General features: G+C 50.6%; 2 protein-coding genes across 2 annotated transcripts; one reads left to right on the top strand and one right to left on the bottom strand.

Moving 5' to 3' along the window:
- The first annotated feature begins 1,473 nt into the window (after window positions 1–1,473).
- Window positions 1,474–16,824, top strand: DRC3 (dynein regulatory complex subunit 3). The gene is made up of 12 exons (XM_009957332.2): window positions 1,474–1,630; window positions 3,039–3,155; window positions 4,892–5,058; window positions 5,658–5,804; window positions 7,012–7,131; window positions 8,053–8,165; window positions 9,441–9,615; window positions 12,580–12,711; window positions 14,030–14,100; window positions 14,892–15,015; window positions 16,427–16,558; window positions 16,711–16,824. Exons 1-12 carry the CDS (start codon window positions 1,474–1,476, stop codon window positions 16,822–16,824), a joined length of 1,569 nt encoding a protein of 522 aa, XP_009955634.1.
- A 1,631-nt stretch (window positions 16,825–18,455) lies between these two features.
- Window positions 18,456–25,329, bottom strand: ATPAF2 (ATP synthase mitochondrial F1 complex assembly factor 2). The gene is made up of 8 exons (XM_086472892.1): window positions 25,197–25,329; window positions 23,376–23,420; window positions 22,870–23,015; window positions 21,986–22,083; window positions 21,014–21,094; window positions 20,791–20,903; window positions 19,223–19,338; window positions 18,456–18,593 (listed from the first exon to the last, which is right to left on the bottom strand). Exons 1-8 carry the CDS (start codon window positions 25,327–25,329, stop codon window positions 18,456–18,458), a joined length of 870 nt encoding a protein of 289 aa, XP_086329018.1.
- Between the last annotated feature and the right edge of the window lie 69 nt (window positions 25,330–25,398).

Raw genomic sequence — 25,398 nt, 5'->3', positions numbered from 1 at the left:
CGGCTGGCTTTGAGCAGCAGCTTCTTGTCTGGGTGACCGAGCCGCTGCTCGCACTGCCACCCCCCCCACCCCCCCCCCTCACTGGGTGCAGTGAGGGGCTGACCTCGGGGTGTCATGAGCTCTGTGGAACCGACACTGACAAAGGTGATGGGCAAATCCAAGGGAAGTGGAAAGCCTGGCAGGCCAAGGAGGAATAAACCCAGAACCTGCTGCTCCTCGGTCTGTACTGAGCACAGCCATAGAGACGTTTGGTTTGTTAATTAAAAGCCGTGATGAAGCGAGAACTCTCTAAACCCAGATGTTTATCCTTCCTGTCCTCCTACACTAAAAATTCTTCCATAATTATGGACATCTTGCACAAGCAAAAGTTTGACTATTCAAGTCCTTCACACTAATTCATTAGCTGTGCACAGTTCTAGAAAGATAAGTAGCCTCATTGCCTCCTGGGCAACATGAGGGATATTTAAATGACAAAGCCAGAACAGAAAGTTTTGAGTGACAGAATTGCCTGGTTCCCAAAGTCAAGGTGTTTGTGCGCAGTACCATATCTGGACTGAACTGGACAGCCTTTGCTATGGATCTGCGCTACGTGCCTTCTTCAGAAAATTGCTGTTACTGTTTATAAACTTTCCTCCTTCCTCAAATTTATTTTCACTTTTATCATGATGTTGGTGTTTAATATTTAGTGAAGTGCTGCTGTTAGTTTTTCTATGCTATAAATACATGCCTCTTACTCTAGAAATCAAACTTCCCTGTTTTTACAAGGCATCACATAATGGACACAAGTTACTCCTGGGGACATCCTGCTTGGACACAAGAGGAAAATTTTTCACAGTGAGAACACTCAGCCGTGGGAATAATCTCCCCAGGGAAGTGATGGTCTCCAATATTGGGCACTTTTACGATTGGCTGGACAGGGTGCTGGGCCATCTTGTCTAGAACGTGCTTTTGCCAAGAAAAGCTGGACCAGATGGTCCTTGAGGTCCCTTCCAACCTGGTATTCTGTGACGATTCTATGATAATAAGAAACTTACCTTTTAAAACAAGATTAACTGGTACAGAGAGCCTGGAATACGCCCTCTTCATTGAAGATGGATTTCAGCCACAGGCGATTGCCATGCGAGGGACTATTGCTGTTCGTAGGTGCTGCACAGGGCCTCCCTTCCTGATCTATTTATCTGGCCAAAATTCTGGCATTCTTCATGGAAAACACTCAAACGTGGTGTGCAGTGATTGTGCCTGGCCATTTTACAGCGCTGGGGCTGTAAGGCTGTGCTACAGTCGCATCGGTGACTTCGTGATAAAAGTCAAGTCTGTGATATCAGCTGTGAGGTGTTAGATCTTCCCAATGCTCAGCTGAGCTCTTAATTCCTTGGAACTGTCCTGCCTGTTCAATGGATGTTGGAAATAGTAGCCAGGCAGTGATTTTATTTATTTTTCTTTTCTGTCCTTTAAGGCTGATCTTGTCTGAAAATGAGTCAGTTCTACAATAGCATCGAGCCAAACGTTATTGATGATGAAATGGTTCAGAAAGCCGTGGAAGAGCAGTGTCCAGAGGACATAAGAAAACTTGCCAAAAGGGAAAGTATTAACTTTAAGGATGTGACAGAGCTACAGCTTAGTTTTAGCAGTGAGTATCAGAATATGTACTTTTTTTTTCCTTCTTGTTTTGTCGGGGGGTAATAGAATGAAGCATGGAGCAGCTAACTGGCAGTGAAACAGTCATGATTAGCTTGGATTTGTTATGTGAAAAGTAACATCTGGACTTCCATTTTCAGTCATACCTGCGTGAAGTAGCTTCATCAGAGCGAGCTGTGTGCTTTCACTGATGGGTAACGTTAAAGCTGCTTAACTTGATGCTATTATTGTCACTGCTATTCTTATTTAACATTTATATTGTGGTGACACCTACAGGCCACGGGCCTATTGGGCCCTTCTGTACGTGGACAAATCAAACCCTGGGCAGGCGCTGCCATCGCTGGTGATTATGTGAGAGCTATTTGGTAGATTACGGTGATTACAGTCCAATTCGGTGGCTTCCTCTGGTCACCCATAGCATTATCGCAGCTTGCCTCTTCCTGTCAAACCAGTCATAAACTTGCATTCAAAAAATGGAAGGAAAGAACATTTGGCTCAATATTTGAGTATTTTGGGGGTATGTAACTTCATGGGCAAAAAACTGCTTTTGATTCTTCGCTGCGTGCTCCAGTAAAATAATGTGTGTATTAGCTGAGTTCCTTAGGACAGATCCCTGTTACCTGATCCTGCGTGTGTTTGTTTGCAAACACAAAATACAGAACTGTGTGAGTATTTTGCGCTTGCAAGTCCTGCTTTACTCTGCACTCACGAAACAATAGCGGCAGAGCAGCTAATGAAATCTTCTGGGAAGCCTTTGCAGGCGGGGAAAGAGTATTGGGAGTGAGAACGTTTTGTATTTTCCATCACCTTGGTCCTAATGTTTTGCTGTACGGCCTGTCCTTGTGATTCTGTTTTTGGAGAAAGCTAAATGCAGGGATATTGATTAGTTCTAAACTGCAGCCTTCACAGAAAGAGTAGACCCCCACTTGCTCTCCTGTGGTGAGAATCCCAGGAGCAGGAGAGTGATTTACAAAAGCAGCGGCTGGCCACCGCTAGCCTGCAAATGCGGAGAACAGCAAAGCCTCATCCCAAACCTCCCCCTCTTGGAGCTGGAAAGGAAAATGAAGGTCAAGGCCTCCTAGTCGTGGGTTCATAAAGTCAGCCTTGACTGCAGGGCCGTAGTCAGCATCCCCTCAGCGGCTCGTTGGCATCGCTGATGAGCAGTGTGCGCTGGTGCAGGACACCGGGGTTAACTGGGCTGCTTCACTGAAATCTCGCCCAGCCAGTGGACCTCTCAGCTCTCTAGGGCAGTCATCATACGCTATCGTAATCTGCTGAAAATCATTTTGGAGGTAAGACTGGGCATGTTTTCCTTGCGCAAGATAGCGTGTCCACTAAACCGACAGCTGCCTCGCCTGAAAAGTCATTTTCTTTTTTTTTTTTTTTTCCTGTGGCTTTAGATATCCTGCAGATTGATAATCTGTGGCAGCTTGAGAATCTGACTAAACTGCAGCTGGACAACAACATCATCGAGAAGATAGAAGGTCTGGAGAGTCTGGTTCACCTTGTATGGCTCGGTAAGACACAGGGATATGGGGTCGGATGCTTTCACAGGAGCAAAGCAGTCTGCGATAAAGCCAGGATGTCGCAGTCCTTCTCGAAGACGACTGATAGGAGCTTTCCCAGGGAAGGCTGTCAGCTCTCTGTGGGTTTCCTCATTTGACTGTCAAGTGTCAAAATGCCTGAATACCAGAGCTGCAAAACAATTCCTTCAAATGTTTAAAAACTGGTTTTAATACGTTTGGTGTGGCAGGAACAGGAAGCTGAGCTTTCAGGGTTGTTTCCAGGGTTCGTACTTGTATTTGGAGGTGACTTTCGGAAATATTTATGGAAACACCTCTGTGATTTAGAAGCCTGTATTGTGTTTTCAAAGCTAACACAGGTATTTCAGATCCTAGGACCCACTGTCTTTACCCCTATATACTTAAGGGCTTGTCGTCATCGTTGTCCCAACAAGTGCCCGTCCTCGTAGTCTTATGTGGCTACTTCTAACTAAAAGCTCAGGATGCTGATAGCAGCATCTCACAGCAGTGCGGGTTTGGCTGCCGGGCAGATCTGAGCTTGCTGCCACAGATTCGTGGCTCGGAGCGTTCGCTGGGAACTGCAGCTATGTTGTAAATATATCCTCAGCCGTCTTTGAAAACAGCACGCAGGCCTTCGGTTCATAAGCCCATCTTGAAAGGTCTAACGTGTTCTTCCGCCTAGGCCTTCGGTTCATAAGCCCATCTTGAAAGGTCTAATGTGTTCTTCCGCCCAGGCCTTCGGTTCATAAGCCCACCATGAAGTGTCTAGCGGGTTCTTCTGCCCAATTGTCTGCACCGTCCTGCTGCCCGATGACTAACGCCCTCGTGAATCCCCAGCTGGTCACCACCCTGTGAGCAGAGCGGTTTGAAGCCCACGCACGGGGGTTCCTTTGCCCAAAGGCCGCAGTGGTTCAGCAGCTGCTGCATGAGTGTCTTGGCCAGCCAGGGGCTGGGCTGATGCAAGGGGCTGGGGTGATGCAGGGAGCTGGTAACCTCATCAACTGTCTTTGGGCTCCTGAACCGCACCGGTACTGGCCTGAGGGCAAATTCTGCCCTTAGTCATGATGAATGTAGGTGTTAGGATAGATGTCCTGGCAGGATATCCGTGAGTGAACTAGCTACAATCAGTCAGCCTTCGCATACCTCGCTTGACAAGAGGGTGATAGTGAGCATGGGACTGGCATAGGTCAGTCTTGTGGGAATGACCATGACAGTGGGCATTGGTGTGGCAGGCAAGAGTCTGCTGAGAAACAAGGCAGGGAGAAATACCCCCCTTTTGTCATAGAAATATCCCCCTTTTGTCACAGAAATATCCCCTTTTGTGATAGAAATACCCCCATTTTGTCACAGAAATACCCCCCTTTTGTCACAGAAATACCCCCCTTTTGTCACAGAAATACCCCCCTTTTAGGGCACTTCCCCACCTTTTTTCCTGTATTTTGGGTTTCCCCCTTAAGGCAGAAATCGTTTTCGAGTTGTGTATGTGGACTCTGCCTTCAACTGTTCCTCCCATTTAAAAGTTGCATGGACACTTGCAAGGAGGAGATGTGAAGGAATGATGACTTAATGCCGAGCCTTTCCTGTGGGACCCTGAACACCCCTGAGGAAAATCCTGTACATAAACTCCTAAATCAAGAACCAAGCTAAATGCAAGGTCTGAATCAGCACGTTCTGCTAGAGATAATTTCACTTTTGCTTGTAAAACTTTTGATTTCTGAACTCTTCCCCAGACTTGTCCTTCAACAACATTGAAGTAATTGAGGGCCTGGATACCCTTGTCAAACTGCAGGACCTCAGTCTCTACAATAACAGAATATCTAAAATCGAGCACATGGACACATTGCAAGAGCTGCAGATTTTCTCCATCGGACAGAATAACCTGACCACTCTGGAAGATGTGAGTGCTCCCTGTCTTTCCAAAAGTTCCCTATCAAAGGATCAAAGAATCTAAAAATGACAGTTGCCGCTGTGTCCCAGCCTCTCCTTCGAGGAGAAAATTCTCCTCAGGATTTCTCTGTCTCTGTTGTCTAAGTTATGGTTTCAGTAAGCTGTCCTGGTGTTAAGTGCTTACTAGAGCTATTTCTCTTTTAATTTATTGACTCATGGGGGCCTGGTTCTGTTACTGCTACCAGCCACGGCAAAATTCCTGTTGGTTCCCATGAAAGCTAGAGAAGGAATATGTAACTACACATGAGAAAAGGAGGGAGTGGAGACTAGGATTTATTCGGGGTTCTTTTGAGGGCAGCTTACCAACCTAAGACCCGTGATTTGTCCACCCCATCCGCCTTCTCTTTACACTCTACATTTATTTATTCACAATGCGAGTTTAAGTATTTCCTTTCCTGAAAGCATCAGAAACTCATCGTTTAATGTTGCCTGTGTTTGGCAGCAGAGCAGGATATGTAGTGCAACATAATCGTAATAAAAGCCACGAATTTCAAGGCTGAGTGTTTCCCCAGCCCTGGGAAGTGCAGCATCTCTTTCCCCTCGGCGTAGGTGATCTACCTCAGGAGGTTTAAAAACTTACGCTCGCTGAATCTCACGGGGAACCCTCTCTGCGACGATGAGCAGTATTTGCTCTTTGTTGTGGCTCATCTTCCAGACCTGCTGTACTTGGACTTCAAGCTCGTGAGTGACACCACGGTGAGCATTTCTGCATTCCCTGCTTGTGAAACCGGGCAACAGCATCTTACAGAGCATTTGCTCTGTCGGTATGCCAGCAGTATTCTAGCATTCAGGGCAGGTTCCCTGCAGAAATTAGGCTTACAGAAACACGCAGTGTTTATTCTGCCTCCACCTAACAGCTGCGAACCTGTAGGCCAAATTCTGTCAAATCTGACAGAGAGGTAGAGGTGTCAGAGGCGTGATGTCTTCACAGATCTTGTGAAAATCAGCAGCTGCGTGTGGGAGAGGGGCCTGGTTAATGTTGCCACAGAGAGGCAGCAGTGTGAGCGCAAGCCTTCGTAGGGATCAGAACATCTCGGAGATCAGTCTTGAGACATGGATCCAGGGGAAAGGAGCCTTGGTGGTCCTGCTGCTTGCTGGGCAGTTTGTGTCAGTAAGGGGCTGACAGACTACCCAGGCAAGCAGGCACCAGCGAATGCACTTCCCGCTCTTGAGTTCTGGGAACAGGACAGTGCATCCGCACCAGTAACCCTTGGGACTGCTTTCTGATCCCAGGGCTCGAAGGAACACAGAAAGGTTTTTTCGTTTGAGTTTGCTTTTGGGTTTGGTTTTTTTTTAGTAGCCAAAGAACACGATTAATTGTAAATTGGCTTGGCACAGAGCAGGAGCTCTACTTGGAATATACGTTACTCGTTGCATTGGACTGCAACAGCTTTCCAGGTCATTGAGCTCAGTCCCTGCTCATACAGACAGTATGTCATAGAATTGCATACTTCAGTTTGTCAAGCTTCAGTTTCAAGCTAATTAGGTTCTTGCCCCTGCTACTACCTTGCCATCCACTCCTCTGAAGAGCCTTCTCCTCCCTAGTAAACGTATTAAATTCACTCACTGATCAAATCAGAGCTCAAATTTGAGAAGTCAAAACCGGGCCTCCTGCTAAAAAAGAATCAACAACCATAAAGGTGAGGAAATGGGGAGAGAAAAGTTGCTCGGAACTGAATCAGCTCAGATGCCTTGAATGCAGAGTCAGGGTAATATGCCACCAAAACTGGGCTGAGGAATGGACCAGAAACCTCCTAAGTAGTTGAATAAAAAGCCCACAAAGAAATGGTGACGCAGATGTCACTCAGGTGCATGTTCTAGAAAGATCAAATGCTTATGCTCAGATTTGTTGAGCAATGCTGGATCATCTAATGAAAATATTTTCTGTGTTCGCACTTCTCAGCGAGAAGGCGCAGTCTTAAAGTATCAAGATCTTACTGCGCCGTTGGAACAGGAGGAGGCTCAGGCCCTGGCTCAGCTCGGGGAAAAACAGGCAAAGCAGAAAGAGCTGGAGTACCACAAGGTATGTTTTCTTTGGGTGGTTGTATATCGTCTCAGGAGAAAGAAGCAGAACACATATTGACTTCTCTTTTACCTGCTTGAAGATTTAATGAGAGGTTAACATCGACTGTGCTAAAAGGAAGGCTAGGATTAATCGCTGTGATCTCTGAATCTAATCTTTTGAATGAAAACAGGAACTGCTGTGGAATACACATGGCGTGGGGGGAACATAATTCTTTTGGCTGAACAATGAAACTACAGATATAGACCCTGCAAAGCTAAATAGTAAATCATACCCGAGGATCTTATCAGCCTGACATGAGATTAAGAAAATTACAGGTCTGAGGGAACTGTTAGCATTTTCATGGAGCAGTGACTTTTTTTTCTCCTTCACACTAAGTTAATGCCTCTCATTAGTTTCATGGTTAAACTCTTCAGGGCTTTCAGAGATCGCTGTAGTCCTGTGAACAGACCGAAACCAAGGCCAAGGCAGAATGGTGCTTTCAGTTACGGTCTGGTTCTGCGTTCTAGGACCTCTAGAAGATCAGACCAGCTGAAGAGCAGGAAGCAGTTAAGTGACAGGGAGGACAACTGCAGCTCTTCCCTCCATCCCTCCCCAAAGTCCACTGACTCCTTATCTGAAAGGCTTAATAGCCTTGCAGTGCGTGGCTGGATGCAATAATATCTTCTATAAGAATAAACAGTGTTTTCTACCCTTAAGCTAGAAAGTTCTAACAGCAAAGCCACGTGTGAACCAGGATGGTTTTCACTCCAGTTGCAGGATGCTTTCCTGCCTTGGTTGGTAGACCTGTTGTGTTGGTATCGCTGGGCCTGCGCCAGTGTTCCTCTGGTGGTGAAGTGCTCATAGGAGAGGCACATCCTGAGGACTGGCAGCAGGTTGGCGCTCTTTATTTTACTTATATTGCTCTGATTCTCTTCAAAGACAGCCTTTGTGGAGTACCTGAATGGATCGTTCCTCTTTGACAATATGTATGCAGAGGATACAGACGCTGCCAAACTGGCTTCCCTCCCTGGAGTGGGTGACCTGCTGCAGGCATATCCTTCCCGGGTTTAGAATACCTAGAGCTAAAATGTAATGCCTTGAGTTAAGTGCATCCACAGGGACTCTTCATCCGTTGCTTTTGTCCGGGGCTGAAAGCTACATTGATCTAAGATCTGAGACAGTCTGTGTTCAACCAAAAAAAACGCTGCAAGACATGAGACCACTTGCAGCTTTAAGGCTAGATATCTTACGAAATATGAGGGCTACAAACAAATGATTTATATCACTGGCAAGCTGGCCAACCCAGCTCGAAACATCCCATTTGTAAAACCACTCGTTTCTATCACCAACAGATCATGAGATTCCAGCGTTTTAAATTCTCACCGTTGTAATTACCATATTCCTTTTCCTTCAGTTGAATCAAACACAATTTCGGTAGCCTTCTTTTCTGACCCTTCAAGAATCAAGGCTTTGTACTTTCTTTAAGTCTGGAATCCACTTGAAGTTTAAAATGAGCTATAAGATAAATCCCTGTCAGTTAGATTGTAAGAGCGCAGTCGCTAAAATCATGTTGAAATTGAAGTGGTAGGAGATAGGAACAGACTAATCAGAATGATATGAGTCGCATATCTCACAACCTGCCAGAGCTGGCAACGTGAAGTTTTCAGGCCAGCACTTTTTTTCTGATCATTGCTCCTACACAGGGCAGCAGAAAGCAGACACTTCTTTTTTTTTTCATTTTTCTTTTCTCATTCAGATTAATAGAGCATTGTCAAGGCCAGTAACTTGACCTTCCTTAAAATTGCATTGCACTGTTGGGGGAAAAATGCATCACGGCTTAACTACAATAGACTCTAGAAACAATTCCATTGCCAAGATAATAGCAGAAGAAAAATTGACGTTATTTTTGCGATGCTACCAAGTCAGTAGTTTATTCTGTGCTCTGGCTGGAGGCTCCAGACCTGTGTTTATTAACTACGCAGACACTGTATTCACACTTGTGAAGACAGATAGGGTTGTACGCTTCATTCTGCTGCCGTGTCAGGAAAGAGTCTGAGAAGTGTGGGTATTTCCTCTTTTCCCTCAAGGCCTTTTTCCCCTTTAAGTTGCCACAGCTTTCCCCATGCCTTTAAGAAAGCAAAACCCTGTGCACGAAATGTGAAGGGGTGACCCAGTCCTGCCACAGAGTCCTTGGCAGCCTGCTCCCAGCAAGACCCACGGAGTTTACATCACAGTAGCTTGTCACTTGTTGCTCACGTTTGCAGAGGTAGAAGGAACATAGCAGGTTGCTCCACCGAACAAGCAAAATACCTTGACTCTGGTGTCACGTACAGGAAGGAGTTTGTCTCAGTGTGCGAGGAACTATTTAACTATGGTCTGAGAGAGTACGAAAAACGAGAAGCTGAAGTCTCTGAGTTCTACGAAAGCCTTCACGAAGCGTTAACAGCCAACCAGCGAGAAGGCAGGAAGATAATCGTAGACTTTGAAAATCGGAACAAAAGGGTAATGTTGTTATACTTCTGTGTGTTTGTGACCTGACTTCTCTACATCCTATGCCAGCTTTTAATTTCGCTGAGAACAAGGGTAACTCCACTAAAATTAGGATAATGATTCCGGATTTACAATGTTGTAATAGAAATTGGTACTTAATCCCTAATGGCAGAGTCCACAGGGTTGGAAGGGGCCTCTGGAAGTCATCTGGTCCAAACCCCCTGCTCAAGCGGGGCCACCCACAGCAGGCTGCCCGGGACCTTGTCCAGAGGGTCTTTGAATATCTCCAAGGATGGAGACTCCACGGCCTCTCTGGCCACCTCTTCCAGTGCTCAGTCACCGATCTTTCTTTACGTGTTTCTTACAGTATAAGTCTAGACCAAGAAAAAATGTCATATTAGCTAACATAGTATCATCAAGTAACATAATGTCAAAAGTTTTTTAATACTTCATGTAGGAAAAGCATTTGGGGATTGAAGTTTCAACCCTTTGGGCAAATCACAACCATCGAACACTGACAGCCTTTATACTGCAAATTGGCATAGCACAAAATGAACATGTCATCGTGTTATCTTATTGTCCACCAAGGTAAAGGTCCTTCAAGGCTTTACTGAAAAAAAGTGGCTAAACATGGTGGGGTTTTTTTTTACTTTTTTTTTTTCTTTGCCATCCAGAAAAGTTACTGGTCTTTAAGAAAATGGAAATGTTCAACCTTTCTTTTAGTTTAAATATTTTTGATGACGTTGATTTAAAATAGAGAGATTTATCAGATTTAATGCCACTCCCCTTCTCTTTGTGGCCTCCAATAGCTCTTCCTTCATTGAAAAAGGGGGAAGAAAAAGAAGATTGCGGAGTATTCAGGTTTTTTTCAAGTAATTTTCTGCTTCAGTTCATTTTGTCAACAGCTCAAAGAACTTCAACGAAAAAAATTAGATAAAGAAATTGTAATGTATTTCTAGTCTTTTTTTTAAAGCAGAAACTACCTTTTTTCATGCTGCTCAACTACAGCCACCCATTGTGTGGCGTAGTTTCTAGCTGCATCCCTTTCTGGCCACGCATAATAGATGGATCATGATTTTGTTTCCACATAAAAAATAACGGGGGTGCTAAAGCCTGGTAACGCTGTCAGCTGAGCAGAGCAAGGCCCTGACAACTGACACCGGGCAGAGTCACGAGCGCTGGCTCCCTTTGCAAACCGGGGCACTTTTATTTCGGTGCCTTGTCACACGCTGGCAGCCTGCTGAGTCACTCTGAACTTGCTGACTCACGCTGGCAAACTGGCTCCATCGGCTCCAGCCGGGACACGAGCCTGCAGCCGGGACACGAGTCTGCAGTTGGGACACGAGTCTGCAGTTGGGACACGAGTCTGCAGCTGGGACACGAGCCTGCAGCCGGGACACGAGTCTGCAGTTGGGACACGAGCCTGCAGCCGGGACACGAGTCTGCAGTTGGGACACGAGTCTGCAGTTGGGACACGAGTCTGCAGCCGGGACACGAGTCTGCAGTTGGGACACGAGCCTGCAGTTGGGACACGAGTCTGCAGCCGGGACACGAGTCTGCAGCCTTCCCAGCAGGCAACGTGCAAAGATTGAGACGCACATTCACTTCACTTGCACTTGAATTCCCACTATATCTTCCATTTTGAAAAAAACAACACAAAACCCCCACAAAAAACCAAACGCACGCGACAAAAAAACCCCCAAATCCAATCCAAACAAACATGGCTGAGGCCAGGTTTTGGCCCTTCGTCTTTGTCCGGTGCCCGAGGGGCTCAGCTACGGATTGAGCTGCAAGAACAGGACGCAGTGGTCAGCGTGACCGTTTCCACGTGCGTGCCGGAGGAGCCGGGCTCAGACTGAACACTGTATTTTAACAGCGTCTCCCCATTCATTTCAGTTGCCAGAGGAGTTCAAAAGGTGCGGAGGTCCCAGCAGACTGTAAACCATTCTTAGGGGCTGTTTCTGGTTTTCTCCCTGTAATTGTTTCATGTAAGCTTGGGTAACCTGTGAAGTAACTCCGCTCTCTGAAGTTGGTTAAGGAGCGAAGAAGCATTAAAGGCCTTGAACTTTGAAGTTGTTGCTCCCAGAAGCGCAGCTTGACTGGCCAGGGCGCTTTTTGAGCCTCCTAACTTGTTTCCATTAGAAAAGAAGACACCTTGCTCTCCCCTTCCCTCTTTTTAACACTGCAACGTCTGGGTAAGCTAGTCCGTTTTGAGACACAAGTCTTGGCAATGGTTTTCGTCAGAATTCTCTATTTTAGCCCATTCCATTCCCTCTCAGGACAAGTGGATTTGGCATCTTAAAACACGTATATATTTTTTCCTCCTATTAATGTTCGATTGTTAACTTATTTTGAACAGACTCGAAAATAATACATTGCTCAGCACAAGAGGATTTTTTTTTTTTTGATCCGAGAAATCGTAAATCTCGTCTGATACAAACCTGACGTCAATATTTAATTCTGAAGGGCAATAAATCCTTGCTGTAAGAGGAAGGCAGGCAATGATAGGTATTCCATATTCAGAATACTAAATCCTGACCCTACGGAAGTCAATCAAGATTCTCCTTGACATGAAGGGGATCAGGATTTAGGCCTGCATTTCTTTCCACGAAGTAATTGTTAATCTCTTCTTCCCGGCCAGTGATGTCAAGAATCTAATTTTGTTTTTTTTTTTACTTGAAATGTGTAAGAAGAGGAACCAAAGTTGGAAGCACAGAAGGGGCAAAGTCTTCTGCTGACTGGAGGATGAGGAAGCATTTTCACCGATTCCACTGCATTGCCCCCGGATCGTTAGCGCAGTAGCATACCTCAGCACTGTTGACTACCCAGTATGTAAATCTGGAGACTTCCTGAATCATCACATTTCATTTCAGCTAATCAGCAGCAGGAACTTTTCTCACATATGTAACAAGTTAATTAAATTGCAATGGAGCGCTGAACACAAACTATAAGTAATTTATGTATCTCTGTGTTTAGAGGCTGGATGAGATTCATAATGCCAGTAGTTATGATATTGCTGAGTCTAAACGAGCCGAGTACGAGGAGGACATACTCCAGCTGTCAGAAGCACTCATGACCTTGGAAATGCGGATAGCTGACCAGCTGGAGGTAAGGGTCTCAAGCACATACCTGTGCAGCCTCACATCCAGAACGTGGGGGGGTGTGCGGGTGTGTGTGTGATTTTTTCATTGCCGCACCCCTCTGTTTAATAGCCCTTTGCACAAAGAGGGGGCACACGTTTATCCGGTCAGGCTAATGCTTTGTTTGTCTCCACCTTATTCTTTCTCTGCTCAGAGTTGATCTGGGTGAGCTCAGGCCCTGGACATTGATCCACCGCAACAGATCTCTGTTTCTCAGAGCAGAGCACAGTTATGCCCTTCACGTCTATCCAAGCCGATTTCCCAGGCTTTAGAGAAACGGGCTCGAGGTCGCTCAGTCATTCTATAGGTCTGCGCACAGCAGTCGCTGCGTAGCATGGGGTATGGTTTGGGATTCGAGAGGGGGAATTCTCTGAGCTGATCTTTGCTATGAATACGATTACACACATTCCTGCTCAGCTTACTGCATTTGCTTGTGTAATAGCTGCCTTATTTCTCCCCAGACTTTTCCTCAAAAACTAGGGCAGGGCTGCTAATATGCCTCTTCATTTACCAAAAAAAAAAAAACCCCAAAAAATAACCTGTTTAAAAATCAGCAGGCAGGAGCTGAGGCCTGTGTGCAAGCAGATGCAGCAGTTTACTTTTGTGACCGTGCCTGATGGAAAGCAGCAGCTCAAAATGGATTCCTCGCTGCATCAGGATTGTGCCTTTTAGTGTTTTCTGAATTGATCCTGAATATCTGCAGTCGCTGGTGGAATGAGCAGAAATGTTCCTCCCTGCACGCCCTTCTGGATTTGCAGGATTGGGGTGGCTGGATTTAAACTGTTGTACCGAGACATTTAAGGGCGACACTTCACAGATTCTCCGTCAGCCATTTTTGAGAGAGGGAAGAGGCAGCAGCAATTTTAATTTCTGAGGACTAAAACAAAAGCTGCAGTAAGCCCAGGCATTGGTTATGCTTCTGACAAGAGGCTCTTCACGCACACAAGGAGACTGCAGCATGGCATTGTACAGCAATACAGCACTCTCCATGCATTACTTGAGGGTGAAAAGGATCAGCTGGCTTCCTCCAGACACGGGGTGAAGGTACCGTTCCGTCAGCTTCCCTCCATAAACTGATTCTAATTTTCTGTCCCTGAAGGAGGAAGGGAAATCTTGCAGCATTTTCAGAACACTTTTAATGCCTGAGGCAGTTCAGTTTCTGACTGTGCTAATAACAGCAGTGAGTCCAAATTATAATCAGTTGTAGATTCTTTCTAGACTCCCTGACGCCTTTTTTTGTTTATGCAAGTTTTCATTGTAATATTTCCTCTTTTTCCCCTCTTAAGGAACTAATAAAGGATTTTAAAAGAAACATTGCTGTCCTGGCATCAACATTCATTGAAAACGTTAAAGGGATATATCCTTTTGACAGTAGGTTGGCCTGGATCTGCCAGTGATGTAAGTATATTTCACCTCTAAATCCAGAAATGAGCCATCAATATTGAATTTGATTTTTTTAAGGGTTTTTTTTTTTTTTAAATCAACAGAAAAGGTATTTTCCTGGCTTTGCAAGAATGGTCATTTAAGGTGCCCAGCTTCTGTCTGTGGAGACTCTGGAGAGCACAAAAGGATCTAAGTTCTGCTGTGCTGAAAGTCTGTAGGACAGCTCTCTCCCCCTTGGGAACCTTCCTTCCCTCTCCACACAGCCTTGACACAACCCTGCTTTAGACTGTTTGCTATGTACATTCTTACCACAGCAGCCAATGAAATACCTACAATTCTTGTTGAAGTTTCTTTAAACGGCCTTAAGTTTTTATACTGTTGATGTCTTCTGGAACAACGTGAGATGAGAATACCAAAGTGCTTCAGGGACAGGTTACACGACTCAAAATAGAGAAATCTGTTGGCCTGGTGCAAATAATTGCACCGTATTCAGAGCTTAGCTTAAACCCTGGGAGGTCTCCTCCCATTCCCTTTGCAACCCTAGGCCCGCTCTCAGTTCTGCCTAACACCTGGCAGCGAGGATGAGACCCCAACGTGCAATGAAGAGCGGGAAGCTTACATCCCGACATCGCAGCAGCCTCTGGCAGCAGCCAGGCTCTCTTTCCTGCGGCGGCCCACTGTGCAGACACTCAGTCTCTAGTTGCAGGAGGTCATTTAATCTCCAAGAGTGGTGTGGTCGGCTTTTTCCTTAACCCTCTGCTGTACGACGACCCGCTGCCGGGACCTGGAAAACCGTCACCATGAAAAGCTGCTGGAGATCTGCGTCGTCGCACTGGAGAGATCCGTCAAGGATGAGCTTGACGCGGATTTGCCAGATGACGTTCGAATGGTGAGGGCGCCAAAATATTCGCCTGTGCTAAGGAGGCAGCAAGAAGAGGAGGCCACAGCCTCTTCTCAGAAGGGACAGGGTTTCCAGGAGGCTCGATACAGCTAAAGCCATGGCTAAACCAGAGCGTAACCTCCTCCCACGAGGCCTCAGCCCTTGCAGTGTCACCAGACATCTCTGCTGACTAGGACAGAGGAGAACTGCACTGCAGGTTTCCCTAGGTGCTGTCAGAGCTGGTGGCAGCAGCCCAGGAGAGGTGCTGAGGAAGGATCTTATCTCTTTCTTATCCTTATCTCTTTCCTGCCTCCAGCACAACTCACTTCACTGGCTGATTTCCAGACAGCCCCAACCCAGCAGGCACTCTTCGCTGACGGTGTTCAGATTCTCCCTCCTCCCCCAGGAGAATCCAAACACCGCTCTGACTTCCTTGCACTGGGGCTCTGTTTGCCTCGGTGATTTCAAAAGCCCTTCCTGGAGCTGCCCAGCCCACGAGCTGATCTGGAGGCAGGACATGACATTTCAAACGGAGCCTTCCACCGCACCCTCAGTCTTGCTGCGATAGCAAAGGTCCCAGGAGCCCTTCAGAAAGCACAAAGATCGTTGCAGTGCTCCGGTCGGTGACGCTGCTGACCTTTCTGCCTCTGTTATTCCTTCGTTTAGTGGCTAAATGAGTCGAGTTTTGCCTTCACAGTGGTTTTGCTCTGTCCAGATTATCCCAGCACCCCCCCACACACCCCGTTACTGCAGGTAATCGAGAGCTGACAGACACAAACCAGACCCCTCAGCCCCCCTGGAGAAACTCCCTGCTTTGTGGCCTGTGCAGATGGCTGCAGTTACGCACCGTCGCTTTGCACCCGCTCTGCCTCGCTGCCATCCGTCTCCACAGAGAAACCCTCTCCATTTGTCCAACAGCTGCACTTGGCTGCAGGAGAAGAGTCATTACGGTTTAGCGAAGCCACCCCCTCTTTCGAGCCACAGGGGAAGCCGCTGCTTCGATTAGAAGCTGGGACTCTCCAAAAATGAAGATTTACAGCCCATGCCACCAGTGCAAGAGACCTTTCCAAGTGCCGTTTTCCACCTCCCGCGCCCGCTGGAGCACACGAAGCCTTGCTTCGACACCAGCTGCCCGCAGGGGCCTGCCATGCGCTGCGAGGCCTTCGCTCCCTGCTCCAGCAGGCGAGGCCGGGGTTGCTGCCTCAGTTTCCCCACCCGTGCAAAACTCCCGTTACACCGTAGCGAGGCTCAGCCACATCCTCACGAAGGGTAAAGCCCTGGATTCCTCCTGGGGACTGGGGCTTTGTCCGGCCGAAGCACAGGGCTGATTTTCTGCAGTTCCTGGGCGGCTCATTCCGAGCTCCGAGGCTTTCGCTGCGCGCCCGCCCCCCTCCTCTCATCCGGTCACGTTGCCTCCTAGCTTCTCGGGGACACCACCACCATTGTCAACGCCGCCAACGTGTCCCACAGCATCCGCCTGCGGAAGATTGATAAGCGAGAGAGCGACATCCTCAGCAACGCCTACCGCTGGCAGGCCTCCGTGACAGAGCAGGTAAGAGACCCCCACGCTCAGGGGGATGGGGCGCAGACAGGTCTGGCCCAAGCGGTGGGGACACGGCTCGGAACGGTGCTTCTTGACCTTTGCTGGAGCCCTCCGGGCTCCAGGGACCCTGGGGGTTCACTGCCTGGTTTCAATCTGTCCAGGCTCTCCAAAACGAGATCGACAGAAACCGCCACCGCGTCAAAGAGATCGTTCAGTACATCGACAGGCTCCAGGAGGAGCTGGGTAACACGGAGATCCTGGAGCTGACGGAGTAGGGCTGGGCAGCTGCCTCCGCTGGGGGCACACAGGACAGCCCCCAGCGGCAGCAGAGCCAGCCTCTCTATGCCTGGGCTGCCTGGGACACTTCAGGCCAAAGGCATTCTTCTTCCCTCCCACCATAAACCGCAAATAAAAGATACTTTAAAATAAAAGCAGACGAAGCTCTGTCTCTTCCATCATGTTGGCCTGCGCAGACAGAGCTCAGACTCGGTCACAAGGGGTTATGGATCAGCTGCGAGAGGCTTGAACCGAATCATCGTCGCCTCTCATGCCTGAAAGCTTCGGTACCTGCGAGCAGAGCGGCAGGAACCGGTGAGCCACAGGCGCGCGGCAGCAGCCTGGGAGAGGAGCGCTCTCCATCAAACCACCTCCCGGCTAACAGCGAGTTTCCAGCTCAGCAAGCACCAGGCTGGCGGGGAGGCTCTGCGTGCCTGGAAGCCTCGTCTCCTCACCGCCTCTCGCAAAGGAAAAAAAAAAAAAAAACCCAAAAAGCAGCTTTCTGCAGCGTGAACACGGCAGCCCCCAGCTAGCGGGAAGGGAAATCAATGGTTCCACGGGAGCTCACACACCGCCGCTCGCAACAGCCAAGCGAGGAGTCATTAATTCCCCTCCTTGTTCGGTGACAGCAGCTGCTACGCGCTCGCTGGTGGGCAGCTTCTGAGGAATGACGCCGGCCGGGGCGGGACTGCTCGAGGCAAGCAGCAAGGAGCAAGGTGGGAAGGTTAAACGAGAGGGTGGCTGCAGACGCACGCCAGGGAGAAACCTGTCTCTGAAAACCCCGTGGCTGGTGCTGCCTGTCATACACAGATTCAGCTCATAGTGCTCTGGGATTTTGAAGATGGAGGGAGCTCAGGTTCCCCCCCCCCCCCCCAGTCTTGCTCCAGGACCGCACAGTCGTCTCCCTGCTCCTCCTTGGCTGCCAGGACAGGGCCACCTTGCATGGGCAGGCTCACACGGAGATGCGAAGGGAACAGATCGGTTTGGTAGTGTCTGCTTTGCTCTGTGGGGTTTTTTTTTTTTTTCCTCTTGTCTGCAGCCATCCCAGCACCTCCCTGCAGCCTGGCAGCTCAGGACCTACCCCACGGTTTGGTGATTAAAACAAAGAAATTAAAACAAAGAACTCCTCAGCAGCATTGGCTTTCAGTATCTAGCAGGGGCGCGCCTTTAATCAGACAGAGAGACCCTGGTGGTACATACAGGCACACTGAGGGATGAAGAACAGATGCAATGGAGTCTGTTTTCAGATTTCCGTAGCAAGTGTGTGTCAGGAGCTGGCAGCTATGAAGACATGTGGCATATGCTGGGTATGTCTGTGCCGCGCCCTGCCCGGGAAGCTGTTTCTTTCGTGGGAGCTCCTCTGATGAGTTACAGACACCAGCAACGGCCAGAGCTGCTGTCTTGGGGATGCAGAGGAAGCTCACCTTGACCTTTCCTCCTTGGGGGCTCAAAACAGCTGGTGCTGCCCTGCAGCAGCCCGTCCAAGCGAGGAGTTGCCCACAAAGTCCCAGCTCCTCAGCACAAAGCTAATCCCAGGAAAGACGGGGTGGCAGGAGGGTGGTTACCGTCCACTGGGTCACGCCAGCGATTCGCAGCCGGGCGTTTTCCTCCCGTGCCCAGCCCAGCAGCCTCAGTCCTGCAAGAGCTTGTGTTTTACAGTCGAGCTCTCGGAACAGAGGTGAACAAAGAGAGTCCCGGCCGCCGCGCGAGCGCGCAGCTCGCACAGATCGTAGTCGTGGGCCCACTCCACGCTGCCCCACCGTCGAATCTGAAGGAGGAACGCGAGTTCAGTTCAGAACTGGGTTATCCACAGAGCTGCTCAGCAACTCTCAGCCTCCCTTTTCAGGTTTGTGAAACACGGGCAACCCCCCCCCCAAGAGCTGCGCTGATCTCCGACTGCTGGGGCAGGGAGATGTGTAGGTGAGCTCAGTGGAAGGCCATGCTTCATCTTTACTGGGGTCTGCCAAGCCCCTTAAAGGCAGGATGAAAAGATTCCCATCAACTTCAGCCACTTTTGGGTCAGGAAGACCTTCACACCAGGCCAGTTTCCAGCAAGCAAGTTATTAGCTTGGCGTCTACCAAGGCCTCCAGGCTGGATAACCCACAGCAAGAGCAGCCAGCCACGACTTTGCACTTCAGATGAGAGAGGGAGAAAAGCAGCCATCTGGGCTCTGCAAAAAGAAACTGGCAGCCCTGGGAGCATTCTGGGCTGTTGCACCCATGGTGTTGCTCGACAGCAGCACACTCCAAACCCTCTCAGACGGGGAGAGTGGCAGAGCGGAACCTCTCCTGCAATAGTAGGCACTTCCCTTGCCGGTTATTTGTGGTGGGAGATGCATTTGTCATGCTGAGGTTATTGCTATTTGAATTATAGGGCTGGTTTATAACGTAATTTACCTGGTATTCTTCCTCCAGGCGAGACAGAAGCACGGCTTTCTCTACTGTAATGTGCCTGTCAATCAGACCCATGGACAGAATCAGAGATTTCAGCTGGGTGATTACATATTCTATACCTGGAAGAGAATAACCCAAAACAAACAAGATTCATGGTTGTTTTCTGCAGCATTACAGCAGCATCTTCACATGCTCTGAAGAGACAGCCAGGATGTGGTTGGTACCTCCTCAGGGAGGCCACCAGGCCAGCGATCCTCCCACTTACATCTGGGCACTTAAGCATCAGATCTGCAGCTAACAGCAGACACAAAGCGCTGTTCTGGCCACTGTCACCGCAGGGACAAAGGCTATGCCTTGGAAACCGCCTCCTTTTATTCTGCCACAAACCCTCCCTGTGCAAAGGGAAGAAATACCCACCCAGGCCTGAGTATTCTGGAGCTCAGCTGCAAGTCCAGGGTGAGAGGGGCTCGTATAGTGTTTGGTGCTACAAGAGCTGTCCACATCTATAACCGCCCCTAGAAAAACATCCTGCCAATGTGTGGGGTTTGCTGTGCCCTGGGAGAACGGTGTCAGCAAAGGACACGGCCGCTGGGCTCGGCTGATACAACAGCAGAGCTCTTTCCTGCCACACCACCAGCTACTGGCTTGCAAGACACCCCTCTTCAGGGGAGGGGAGCGGGTGCCCGGTGGCTGAGGGACCTGAGCAAATCCCCCAGGCAGGCACAGCCAGGAGGAGGAGGAAAGGAGGGCTCAAAACTCTGAGCTGCTGAGCCCTCACGGTTCAGCTCAAGCTGACAGGAAACGGAGGTGCCCACACACGGACACGAACTGAAGTCTGACTCATCCTGCACTGCCAGTCTAGGCCAGACCTGGAATTTCAGCTCTAAAGTCAACCAGCTGCCCAGAGGCTTCCCCTTCCCCAGGGGAGGTACGTGCCTTTCCCTTCCACCCTGCCCATCCATATTACAAACTGTGAGGAAAAGGAATGATTCATCAAAAAAAAAAAATATCTTTACGGGGGCAATGGAAAGGTTTTGCAAGCCCCGTCCCACGAATCAACACTGGTAACTTCCCTTAGCTGCTACGCTGGTGTCTTCTGGGTTTCACCATCTGCTGCTCCTTCAAGTCTTGCACTGGAGGACTCGAGCAAAGCAAACATTACTTCATTTCTTTACCTTTAGGTGTCATTCAGCAGTAACAGGCAAGATCAAGTGGGCTATAAGGGTGAGGGCAGTGCACTTGGGAGTACTAAACCCCATTCCTTTTCCTGGTAACAAAGCTGGGGACTGAATCACTAGAAGATTTGGCATTAAAGAAGTTATTTGTGCTAGGGCAAAGAGCTCGCAGGCCGGTGCTGTCAGACCCTGAACACTAGTGGCACTGAAGGGAGAGCCCCTACCTGTAACAAACACAGCCCAGGGACTGGCCTGGAGATTTATAAACCTCAACACTCCGATTATCTCAGCAGGAGAGGAAAAACCATTACAGTCCTTCCCCTCCCCCGTGGAGAGAAACCACCTCCCTCGCTGGCCCAGCCTGAGCAGAGGGCTCCCCGACCCAGCCTCTCTCACCTTGCAGGGCCCACATGTTGTAGGATGCCAGATGGCTGACGAAGGTCTCCTTGGTGCTGTCTGGGATGTTTGGCCCCAGGATGCTGGTCGAGGAGCCAATTGCCACGTTGTACCTGGAATGAGCACCCAGGCCCCTTAGAAAAACACGGAGCTCGTGGACCTTGTGGCTCTGACAGTCACGAGCTCCTGGCCTCAGCAGACAGACACATCTTTGACCTCTTACCTTTTCTCAGCCCAAGCCACAACAGGATCCCATTCATTCTTCTGCAGCTCTACCAAGGCGGCCGGCTCCTCCACACGATAGCTGGGACATTGCAGAACAAAACCACACTGGATGTTCACTCTCAGGCTGCCAGACTTGCTGGAGCACACCCCTGGGAAGGAAGCCGCCCCCCACCAGACCACAGCAAGGACCTGCTCTCCACCCAGGCAGCGGCAGCAGCGATTGGGAACAATCCCCCCAACTCTTCCCCAGATTTAGAGCTTTTTGTTGCTCCAGGAAGGACATTTCTATCTCACTACAAAATTGCAGGTAGTCCCAAGCCAGCCATGGGATGCAGCAAGGTCTAGGATCCAGTATTCCACTGGAACTCTTTACATGGAGCCCCTCCTCCTGCCTCACCTCACTCCCCGCTGCCAGCCCGACCAAAGCCACCAAGGCAGACGGGGGAGTCCTGTTCCCCCCTCCCCAGAGGAGCTGCGCAGCTGCCAGGGGACACCTCAGAGGCTGGGACTGTGAGACAGGAGCTTGGGCACGAACAGGCTTGATCCTGCAGCCCACAGGGACTTTAAGGAACGCAGGGCATTTTGCTCCTGGTACAAGTCATCTGAGCTGCCTGAACTGGCACAGGAGCACCAGGGACTGGGCTGACAGATTCCCCCAGGCCTTTAAAGACTTTTTCTTTTCCCCAAAGAGATCTTAATTTCCTGCTGTTGACACCCAGAGGTGTCCAAAACACAGTTTAACCCCATTCTCCCTCAAACCTACGCCCTTCAAGTTGGACTCGGTCTGCAGACGCAGGACTGACCTAAACTAATTCAAACCCTTGGGCCCAAACCAGGACAGATCAGAGCCCTGCCACGACTGGGTGACAGCAGACATTTTCCCCTCACTTCTCCCAAAACCACCTTTTCCAAAACCCACCCTGTGACAAGACAACCTCGCTTCTGTGCCAGCAGAGCCCCCATCTCCTACCAGACAGTGTCAGTCTCCAGGAACTTCACAGCCGCACGGATCAGCTGCGTTTTGTTTCGCTGCGTGGGATTATCCAGCGCTGTGTTGCACAGGGTGGTCTGCGGGATAAAGGCAGGTTAAACCCCTGCTATTCAAGGCTTGGGGAAGCAGCAGCTTTCATTGTACGAAGCCAAGAAGCAGCAGAGGAATTTGTGGCAGACAAAAAAAACGAGGGGTGCAGCTACAGGGGGGTGCGGGGCCAGAACACGGCTCGTGTAATTGGAATCACCTCCCTGGTTTCAGAAGCCTTGGGAGCAGGCCCATCAAGCACCAGGGAAGAGGGCTCACAGCCTGCTCCAGAGCTCATCGCTTCCTCCTGCCCCTCGCTATCCCCAATAACACTCTCCAGCCCCTTCTCAAGTCCCCTCAGTGACACAGATTCCCCCTAGACCACCACCCAGCCAGTACCTAACCGCCCTCACAACTGCAAGGTTCTCCCAGTGCCCAAAGTCCTCACCTCTTGTCCCTGTTTCCACGGGCTTTAGGACAACCTGCTCTCTCCATGTTCTGCGTTGGGAGACTGTTCTCACGCCTGCACTGTCACCCCCGTTTTCCAAGCCACGCCAACTCCACCCCAAGCACTCAGGAGAGCTGGGGGAGGCAGGACACAGAAAGAAGCCTTCTCAGAAGACGCCCCCATCTCATGCACCCTGGCACAAGGCTTACACCCCAAAGCAGTTCTCAACCCTGGCTCTGGAATCCATCCAGCTGGCAAAGCCCTCACCAGCTGGCGGTGGCCTGGCAAACCCATCTTTAGCCCTCGGCATTTCAGTTCCCTGTTTTTAACCCTGCCTTCCTTGACCTGGCTGCTCCCAGCACGCTGTGTCCCAACCTGCCACGCTCACCAGGTGCATCGTGTAGAACTTGATGGTGTCTTTCTGGGAGTCCCACTCCGTGGCCACTGCGACGGCCAAGGCCTCGCTGGGGACAGTGAAGAGCTTGGCCTGGGGCGTTTTCAGCTTTCGGTGGTCCAGGTTTATTTCAAAGCCCCCTGGGGAATCAGAGTAGAAATCCTGGGGAATCAAAGAGGAGCAGGCACTAAGGAACAACAGACAACCCCACAGCGGGAGCAGATTCTGACGGGATCACGGGACCAGGGATACTCCAGTTTCCCCACCATCACCATCATTTTGACATATTTCCCCCCCCCCCCCCCCCAAACAGGTTTGGAAGCCACTTCCCACCACACAGCTTTGCTACAGGTGAGGAAAGGGCACCACGGGCTGGTGACAAACACCCCACTCGCACAGCCTGGGTTGGGGGTGCGCCGCGTTCTCGCTGAAGCAGGATGGGGTGAGAACACCCCTCCCAGGGCCCAGCCCCTCCGTCCTGTCCCGGAAGCCGTACTCACCTTCTCCTTGAGAGATGCTCACGTTCTGGTAAAACCGCTTCCTCTCTGAGGGCAAAACCAGAGCCAGTCAGAGGAGGTTCCTTCCCTTCCCCTGCCCCCCACCACAGCCCAGAAGAGGCTGAGCCCCCGGTGCTCTAGAGGTGGCCTGGCCCCAAAAATCCAGCCCATCATTCCGCAGTTTCCAAGCACCACAGTGTCCCAGTGAGCTCCGCTCCACTGGTGAAGCGCCATGAAACTGGTGCCGTGCACAACCAGCCAGCGAAGGGGACCAGCTTCACATCTGCCAGGCTGGGCTCCCGGCTCCCTTCGAACTGGCCTGCACCCCGTTTCTACAGAGGGGCAGTTTCCAAAGCAGACCTGCCCCAGCACTCCTTCTGGAGTTTCGCTTTGGGCTCAATCCTTCTAGATTCTCCCACTGCAATCCCATTCAGCAAATTAATCCCTGAACCGCCCTGGCTAACTCTCTCTCCTTGCTTGTTCTGTCTCCGAGCGACAAGAAACCCAGCAGAGCTGGGTGAGAGGCAGGGCAGGGCGCAGCAACCTCTCATTCCACCCCCAAGGAGGACAAACCCACCCAGTGCCAGCCCCAACGATCTCCCTCGGTGCCTCTCGCTCGTTCTCTGCCGTGACCTGCAGCCGTTGCACCCGCTGGAACAACCACAGCTGCCGGCAGGGGCAGGACGCTGCCCCCTCCACCACGACCGCCCATGGGGACACCTTGCACACACTGCAGCGTGCCACTGTGTCACCAGGGAAGGAGTCACCTCCAGCGGCTGCCTCCAGCCCACAAATCCCCCTCCGGCTCGGGAGTACGACTGCTCCCCCGGCAAGGTGAGCCTGAGGGCACGGCAGGTCTCTGTTTTAAGAGCAGCCTCCTTTCCCAGCAGCGCCGTTTCAGGCACTCCCAACGCCCAAGAGCCGGATTACACGTGTTGCAAAGGCTCCTGTCGCTCACAAAAGGCAGGAGGAATCTGCAAGCCGTTCCCCTGACCACAGCAACCAGATCGTAAACCCCAAACCCACACATCTACTTCGTGAAGGGGCAAGTGAGCAGGCCAGGCTGCTATTCTAGGCTAGAAAAATAAAAAAAAGACCCAACGTTCCTGCTTGGGGCACCAGAACAAGGTTCGCTCAGGCTCAGCGACCTGCGAGCTTCAGGGCCTCAGAAAATGCCACAGTGAAGGTGCAGTTCTGAAAAGGTTAACGTGTGTGTACCCCAGAGGAGTCCTGAGTCAGCCCGTGGGCTCCCAACACCCCTGCGGTGAGTCACTGCGACTCTGCAGCCTCACCTCAGGCAGAATGAGATAATTTTACTGTCCTCAAACCCACACGTTTCCAGCAAAATCTGTGCTGGGAATATGTAGCCCAGAACGTGCCTAAACCACCCCGGCTAGATCCCATTCCCCCCAAAAAACCCATCAAGTGTTGTGTTTTTACACAAAAGCAAGCATAACAAACTGGTCCACTGAAGACTTGGCTGTGCTGCCAGCGAGCCCCCCACCTCTGAACACCCACTAACACCAGGAGAAGGGCGCGGGGGTGGAAGGACGGCATCTGGGCCGTGTTGCCCAAACCGCTAAAAAGCCTTAGGGAGCCCGGGGGGGCTGCCCTGGTACCGCTCCCTGCCCCACCGGGGTGGGGGTCTGTCTGACCGCCTCCCGTGTCTCCACCCGCCCCGAGTGGCCCGGGGCGACCCTGAGAGGTATCACCGGAAGGGGGGGATGGCGGTTCCCAGGGGAAGGTGTCCCCCCCTCCTCCTCCTCCTCCTCCCCCTCCCCGAAGGATGCTGCAGGAGCCTCGGGGGGCCCGGCGCTCCCTCACCTGCCGGTGGGGCGTAGGCCCGACCCCCACCCGGCCCCACCGCGCCGCTCCCGGTGGGAGCGGGAGGAAGCGGGCGGGAAAACCGGGCGGGCGGGAAGCGGCCCCGCAGCAGCCGGCGGCAACGGCACCACATCGCGGCGAAGGACGAGAAGCCGCCCCCGCTACCGCCGCCCTCCCGGCTCAACGCGGCTCCGCGGGCGCC

This window comes from Leptosomus discolor, chromosome 14, assembly GCF_034619465.1.
Source record: "Leptosomus discolor isolate bLepDis1 chromosome 14, bLepDis1.hap2, whole genome shotgun sequence".
NCBI classification, from domain to species: domain Eukaryota; kingdom Metazoa; phylum Chordata; class Aves; order Leptosomiformes; family Leptosomidae; genus Leptosomus; species Leptosomus discolor.
This window is presented reverse-complemented; position numbering and strand designations above follow the sequence as displayed.